Source organism: Mirounga angustirostris, unplaced genomic scaffold (assembly GCF_029215605.1).
Source record: "Mirounga angustirostris isolate CCGP_5_RB_7025 unplaced genomic scaffold, mMirAng1.0.hap1 SCAF_7, whole genome shotgun sequence".
Lineage (NCBI taxonomy): Eukaryota > Metazoa > Chordata > Mammalia > Carnivora > Phocidae > Mirounga > Mirounga angustirostris.
In genome coordinates this window covers 2,774,655-2,782,662 of record NW_026991715.1, presented here as the reverse complement: position 1 = coordinate 2,782,662, position 8,008 = coordinate 2,774,655, and the positions used below count along the sequence as shown (strand labels likewise).

At 41.9% G+C, this 8,008-nt stretch overlaps 1 protein-coding gene across 1 annotated transcript; it reads right to left on the bottom strand.

Moving 5' to 3' along the window:
* Nucleotides 1-4,845: 4,845 nt before the first annotated feature.
* On the bottom strand, nucleotides 4,846-5,790 carry LOC123852001 (putative olfactory receptor 2W6). The gene has a single exon (XM_045886176.1). The coding sequence runs from the start codon at nucleotides 5,788-5,790 to the stop codon at nucleotides 4,846-4,848; it is 945 nt and encodes a 314-aa protein (XP_045742132.1).
* Nucleotides 5,791-8,008: the final 2,218 nt, after the last annotated feature.

The window sequence follows — 8,008 nt, the reverse complement described above, 5'->3', positions numbered from 1 at the left end:
TCATGTGCGGCATGTCATAGATCCTCAGCTAAATAAGAAAAGGTGGACAAAATGCCAAACGACTAAATAAATGATTATTAATCATTATTAATACTCCCATTTATCTTCTCAAAACCAGAGTTTTGATGTATCAGATATAGTATCACAAATATTTGCAGTGAGTAGTAATTTCTAATTATAAAATGGTAGGCTCTAATAAAGCTTGCTTGTGCTTTATATACCATTCTTTACTCTTGTTATAAATCAACATATTTTACAAAGGATTTATTATGTATTTATCACTGTGCCAAGCATCCTTTTGGGAGAAATAGTAGAAAAATACTTTTAAAAATTCATTTAAATTTCTGAGTATTTTAAATAGTATGCAAGTTGATCTCTGCAGATCTACATGTGACTAAGAGTCTGTTCCATATGCAAATCCTCCTGGAATCTGATGTTTTTCTTCTTCTAAAGGTGACAGAATGTCAAATCCATCAGCCCTGTGCTCAGTGATAGCAGTGTATATTTGGAATTTATTTTCTTCACCCTCCTGAAGCAAATTCACATCAAGAGGGCAGGGAGCTACACTTAGAGATGTAAAAGATTCATATTTTCTTGTGAGAGGATCCCACAATTGCAGGAAGAATAGCGGCTTCAATGAAAATATGGTTCAAGCTAGTAGACATTGATTAAATGTCTTTGATTTGAGAAGAAAGACCCAGATGCTGTCAGCACTGAAAAGCTTATTGAGGAATTTTCAAATTTGCCAAAGTTATAAGCTGTGGTGATGGCTTAGTATTGGTAATGGAATTCCAAGTTTGATTAAATACCTACATTAGAAATACCAACAAAGCTTTTGTTATTAAAAATTAAATGTTAGAGGGCACCTGGGTGGCTCAGTTGGTTAAGCGACTGCCTTCGGCTCAGGTCATGATCCTGGAGTCCCGGGATCGAGTCCCGCATCAGGCTCCCTGCTCGGCGGGGAGCCTGCTTCTCCCTCTGACCCTCCTCCCTCTCATGCTGTTTCTCTCTCTCTCTCTTTCTCTCAAATAAATAAATAAATAAATAATCTTTAAAAAAAATTTAAATGTTAGAGACAAATTTCCAGGGATTCTTATTGATAAGTCTTCAGGACAAGATTCATATGGGTTTTGCATAATCTGGAAAAGAGTTGTGAAGGCAACAAACCTATGTCAGGCTGGGTAAAATAGATTGCCAAAGATGAGGGCAAAGGCAGGATGACTGAGGACAGCACACTGGCCCACTCCCCTACTCCACAAGCCCCCTCTCCTTTCCTCTGGCATCCTGGCCCAGGCCCTTATGCCCAGGAGAGCACAGTGCAGCCTCAAGCAGCAGAACTGGGTCTTAGCCTCCAGGCCATCACTGGGGCATCATCTAGTTTCCCCTGGCTTTGCTGCACAGAAGTGGGTGGTAAGTGTCCTTAATGGAGTGACTTCAGAAGAGATAAATAAGATAAATCTGTCTGGTTATTTCAGTTTGAAAGGTTAAGACATGGAGGGTGGTATTAATGGAGTGTTTTCCCTCACCAACCTACTTCTATCCTTCTCATGTCTGAGTCACTGGGGTCTGACTCAGAATCATTTGACAATGTCAGTGCCAATCCAGGAAACAGGAATTCAACCCCAAATCAAGCCTCTTATACTAAACCCTCTTAGACTCAGATTTCTTATCTAGAGAATATTAATAGTGTTTACTTCTCAGAGTTATTATAAATATTAGCTCAGATAAAATAGGAAAAGGGCTTAGCATAGTGCCATAGACAATGTTCAATAAATTCCACTTGTTACTATCTTGTAAACATTAAAATATGAAAGAATAAGTAAGGAGAAGGGTAAAAATAATCATCATAGAGTGGGGTGCCTGGATGGCCCAGTTAGTTAAGTGTCCAACCCTTGATTTTGGCTCAGGTCATGATCTCAGCGTTAGGTTCTATGCTGGACATGGAGCCTGCTTGGAATTCTCTTTCTCCTTCTCCCTTTGCCCCTCCCCCAAGCCCCCCACTCAGGCATGCCCACAAAAATAAATAAATAATAAACAAAAATAAATAAGAATTAAAAATCATCATAGAGGCTAATGATGATGAACATTTTTTCATGTGTTCGTTAGCCATTTGTTTGTCTTCTTTTGAGAAGTGTCTGTTCATGTCTTCTGCCCATTTTTTCTTTTTTTTTATTTTATTATGTTATGTTAAAACCATACATTACATCATTAGTTTTTGATGCAGTGTTCCATGATTCATTGTTTGTGCATAACACCCAGTGCTCCATTCACTATGTGCCCTCTTTAATACCCATCACCAGGCTAACCCATCCCCCCATCCCCCTCCCCTCTAGAACCCTCAGTTTGTTTCTCAGAGTCCATAGTCTCTCTATGGAGATGTCTCAGAAAATTAAAAATAGAGCTACCCTATGACCCAGCAACTGCACTCCTGGGTATTTATCCCAAAGACACAGATGTAGTGAAAAGAAGGGCCATATGCACCCCAATGTTCATAGCGGCAATGTCCACAATAGCCAAACTGTGGAAAGAGCCAAGATGCCCTCAACAGATGAATGGATAAAGAAGATGTGGTCCATATATACAATGGAATATTACTCAGCCATTAGAAAGGATGAATACCCAACTTTTACATCAACATGAATGGGACTGGAGGAGATTATGCTAAGTGAAATAAGTCAAGCAGAGAAAGTCAATTATCATATGGTTTCACTTATTTATGGAACATAAGGAATAGCATGGAGGACATTAGGAGAAGGAAGGGGAAAATGAGCGGGGGGAATCGGAGGGCGAGATGAACCATGAAAGACTATGGATTCCAAGTAACAAACTGAGGGTTTTAGAGGGGAGGTGGGTGAGGGGATGGGTTAGCCTGGTGGTGGGTACTAAGGAGGGCATGTATTGCATGGAGCACTGGGGGTTATACGAAAACAATGAATCATAGAACACTACATCAGAAACTAATGATGTATGGTGACTAACATAACATAATAAAATTAAATTAAATTTTTAAAAAATCATCATAGAAGGACAACTGCCAAAGGAATATTTTCTTAACTTGACTGATAGGATTTGAATATCTAAAGAAAATATTAATGTGTCAAAAGGAATAAAGGAGAATTATAGTGGCAAGAGTTGATCTTACTATTCAAGCTCTAAGTAGAGAAGGTTGTTTGAATATTTTTTGTTTTTATTAAAAGCAGGTCAGACAGAGAAAGGCAAATATCATATGATTTCATTTGTAAGTGGAATCTAAAAATCAAAACAAATGAACAAACAAAACAGAAACAGACTCATAAATACAGAGAACAAACTGGTGGTTGCTAGAGAAGAGGTTGGTGGGGGGATGGGTGAAATAGGTGAAGGAGATTAGGAGGTACAAACCTCCAGTCATAAAATAAATAAATCATAGGGATGAAAAGTACAATAGGAAATAAACTCATTTCATGTGTGTGGATGCTTTGCTAGTGATTTTCATGTCACAGAGTCTCAACAAAGAGAATAAGGATGAAGAAAAAGACAGGCAATAGACAAAAATAGACAAAATTTATTCCATCTTTTATTTCCAAGATGATGCTACCTGGGTGATTTCTTGACCTTAAAATGGAAACTTAAATGTTCTTTTTTTTTTTAAAGATTTATTTATTTACTTTAGAGAGAGTGAGTGAGCATGAGTGGGGGTAGGGGCAGATAGGGGCAGAGGGAGAGAATCTCAAACACATTCCCCACTGAGTGTGGAGCCCAATGCAGGGCTAATAACTCTGACATCATGACCTGAGCCAAAATCATGAGTCAGAAGCTTAACTGATTGAGCCACCCAAGGGCCCCTAAATGCTCTTTTTTAATCATAAAGAAAGGCCACATATGGCTCCTAAAGAGTTCAAAATTTAACTGCATGGAAGCTAAAATCACAAGAGGTATCTGGCTCCCCACTCAGCAGGGAGTCTGCTTCTCCCTCTCCCTGTACCCCTCTTCCTTCTCATGCTGTCTCTCTCCTTCAAATAAATAAATAAAATCCTTGAAAGAAAGAAAGAAAGAAGAAAGAAAGAAAAGAAAGAAAGAAAGAAAGAAAGAAAGAAAGAAAGAAAGAAAGAAAGAAAGAAAAAGAAAAGCAAGAAAAAAAAGCAAATGAGCAAAGGGAGAAAGAGAAAGAAAAAAAGGGACAGAGAGAGGGGGTGGCAAATCAAGACTCTTGACTATAGAGAACACACTGATGGTTACCGGAGGGGAGGTGGGGGGGGGGGGGATGAGTTAAATAAGGGATGGTGAATGCACTTGTGATGAGCACTGGGTGTTGTATGGAATTGTTGAATCACTATATTGTACACATGAAACTAATATTACACCGTATGTTAACTAACTGGAACTAAAATAAAAACTTAAAAAGCCAAATAACAAAAAACAAAAATAGGAAACTCCTCACTTAAGAAGAAACAACCTACATCTAGGCAGAGTCCTGTAATTTGACTGATGTTGTTTTGCCCACCTCTGAAAAACCACCATAGTCATAAATAAAGGAGCTTCAAGAGGAGGCTGCTGGTGTTCTCTTATTTTTATTTGACATCTCATGACTTAATCTGCAGACTGTGTGCTTTGAATTAGTGCTCCCAATCCCCTGCAGTTGTGGATGAAGCCCAAAGATGGATAAAAGGAGGGATTTCCTAAAATAGATGCCTTTAAACTGAAGAAAACTACTTCACATCCAGAGGGCTGGGGATGAGGTCACACTCAAAATCATCATGCCCAGCTGTGCTCCCTCTACTCTGAAAGTGTGCTCTCCACATCGTCACATATATATCTAAGAGAGAGACCCCAGAACATCATCCATTACCCCAGCATTCTTCTCCCTCAGGCTTCCCAGGCCCCCTTCTCTCCCCTCAGGAGCCTCTTTATCACCCCCTTTACATCCTTGTTCCTCAGAGTGTAGATCAAGGGGTTGATACTGGGACTGATGATGGTGTAGAAGAGGGTAAGGAACTTGCCTTGGTCTTGGGAATAGCTATTGGCTGGCTGCAGGTACATGTAGATGATGGTCCCATAGAAAAGGGACACCACGGTTAGGTGGGAAGAGCAGGTGTTGAATGCTTTCTTGCACCCGGTGGCTGACTTGATCCTCAGCAAAGTGGCAGCAATCATGCCGTAGGAGATGAGGATCAGGGAGAGGGGCACCAGGAGAAGGGCGACACCCAGGGCAAAGGCAAATGCTTCCACAAACATGGTGTCTTCACAGGACATGGCAATAAGAGTAGGCATCTCACACAGAAAGTGGTCCACTGTGTTGCGCCCACATCGGGAGAGTTGCATTGTCTGGGGACACATGATAAATGAGTTTAGAAAGCCACAGAACCAGGACACAGTCACCAGCTGCAGGCAGAGATGTGGGTGCATGACCACAGTGTAGTGCAGCGGCTGGCAGACGGCCACGTAGCGATCATAGGACATGACAGCCAGGAGAACACACTCAGTTGAGCCCAACACCATGTAGATATAGAGCTGGGCCACACATCCATGGTAGGAGATGGTCTTCTCTGGACCCCAAAGGTTCCACAGCAGCTGGGGGACAATGCTGGTTGTAAAGCAGAGGTCCAAGAAAGAAAGGTTCCCAAGGAAGAAGTACATTGGCGTATGGAGCCTGGCATCCATGATTGACAACAAGATGATGGCAGTGTTGCCCACAAGGGTCAAGATGTAGAAGACCAAGACAAAAGCAAAGAGAATTATCTCCAGTCGAGGGTGATCAGAAAAGCCCAGCAAGATGAATGCTTGTTGGTAGCTGTTATTGTCGTTTCCCATAGTCTTCGCCAGCTGTCACGGAAACACACAAGCAAGTATTGGATAAGACAGCAAATGAAGATGCTACCCAGCACTCTCCAATTTCCATGTGTGGGTCCATGAAGTTAGGAGAGTCATCTGCTCTTCCACACTTTCCTAGCATACACTTATTGATACCTATATTATGCAAAGCAGTGTGTCTGATTCTCCTGGAAGGAAGAGGAGGGTAACTCAAGAAGTTAGCCTCCTTGGTGAATGATTGTAAATAATAAGAAAGAAAGGAGGAAGTAAAAGTTCTCTAAAAGATTTGTTAAAAAGCTGAATGTGCTTCAAATTATTCCCAGTTGATCAGAGAAGCCCCTGTAGAAGAGTTTAGGTTCAGGGACACTGCTGTACCTGAGAGGGTCTTTTTGGTTTTGGGGTTTCTTTGGTTGTTTTCCAAATAACAAGTAAGAATTTTGCATGTGGCAGATTGAGCAAAATATGTTTCCAGGAGAGAAAGTAGTACTTGCGTGGACACAAAGACCGAAACTCATGGATGGCATTCAGGGAGTTCACAAATATGCATGTCACACAGTTCCTTAACAACAGGTAATTTTATTGAGATTAAAGGCAGTAACATTTGACACTCACTATCAGAAAGAGTTGAGATGATAGACTGTACTCTGTGTCTGCAAAGGCATATCTACACATGTGTGTCCTGATACACAGTCCTCTCTCCATGCCTTGGCTTCTCCTGGTGCACGCTGGAAAGTAGGCCAGGTCCTGTCACACCCCACCCAGACCTCACGGCTCTACAGGGCTGGTGGTATTACCACAGGCCCTGAATAGTCTCAGCTCTACATGTTTCCCATAGCTCATGGCAAGCGCTTTGCTGGGTCTCAGCCTTATAGCACTAGAGTCCACCGGGCTCGTATCAGCTGTGGGGATGGAAAATGCCAATGGCCATTAAGAAATGGCTTCACGCAACGTGCAAGGAGGAAGCTGCAGGAACAAGAGTACGGAAACATTCTGCAGTGTGTGTCTCTATGCGGCTGCTCTCAGCATCTGTCTAGTGTGACTGTGAAGAATTTATGAACTCTACCAAGCTGGGTTTGCAAGCAGGAATTCTGCAAGTCCCCAGTTACTGCTCCAGGCATAGGACCCCCAGTAAATCTCCATGAAGACACAGAAGGGGGCGGAGAATGATGAGAAACAGCCAGCCAAGAACCAAAGACTGTGTGACCTCCCTGTGTGAACAGAGTACTCAGAGAGACATTCCCACACACACTCTGCTGGTGTTGGCTGGAAAGAATCACTTGCATGTCTGTATCCACAGACCTGTCACGGCTTTCATCCAAGCTCAAGAGAGTCCCATGAGTGGCAAGGAGAAACTCAACACAAATTGCTTAGCAACATGCATCACTGAGGGCCTGACTCAGCAAAATTGCAAAGTTATCACATTTATCTCTTTATAGTATGTTTATTCTAGGTGACATTTCTCAAAGCTATTCCTTCATTGCAAGGTGACCTGATGCTCATTCTCATGTCCAATATCCAGAGGCTGTCCTCTGTGTGACCCCACAGGTATTTCAAGTATAAATTACCGTACTTGTTTTTTTCATGTGCGTTAGCTCATATCCTTAGTCTGAACGATGAAATGGAGCTGCTGGAAATGGAAACTTAAAAGGGATACTGCTATTCCAAAACCTGTAGTCACTTTGTGAACACATGACGTTACAAGTCTACACCAATTTTGACAGCTTTGGCCTAAAGGTATGAAGCTGGATTGATTCGTTGGGCTTGATTCTCTGACCAACTCTGCACCAGCACTCCGAGGAGAACCTGCTGAATGATATTCTGTGCCCACTGAGTGGGACTTCATACAAAGCAGTAGAGCTATTTTTTGTCTATCCTAAAAGCCATCATTCTTTCCACATTTACAATAGATCAGATGTTTCCCAGAGCTTCTCCACCTACAGTTCCAAGCCATGGTTAGAGCAGCCCTGCAAGGTGGGCAGGCTTAGGATCTCGGTGTTAGGGAGGCCCATAATGCCAGTCCTACCCGTTAGCTCAAAGTTCCCACTCTTTCTCCCGCCCCTGTTCTTATCATTTTAAACTTGTTTAAAGGTGGTCATTTCCTACTGCTTCTTCCACTAATCTGCACATAGGCTTAAACAATACTAAATACTAAATCCATCATTATGGAGAAAAGCCTGTGATCATTCTCAGCATTGCTGGAGAAGCCTTGCAATGCTTG

Coding starts and splice junctions, on each gene's coding strand:
- LOC123852001 (XM_045886176.1), bottom strand. CDS start 5,790: ATGGGAAACGACAATAACAGCTACCAACAAGCATTCATCTTGCTGGGC.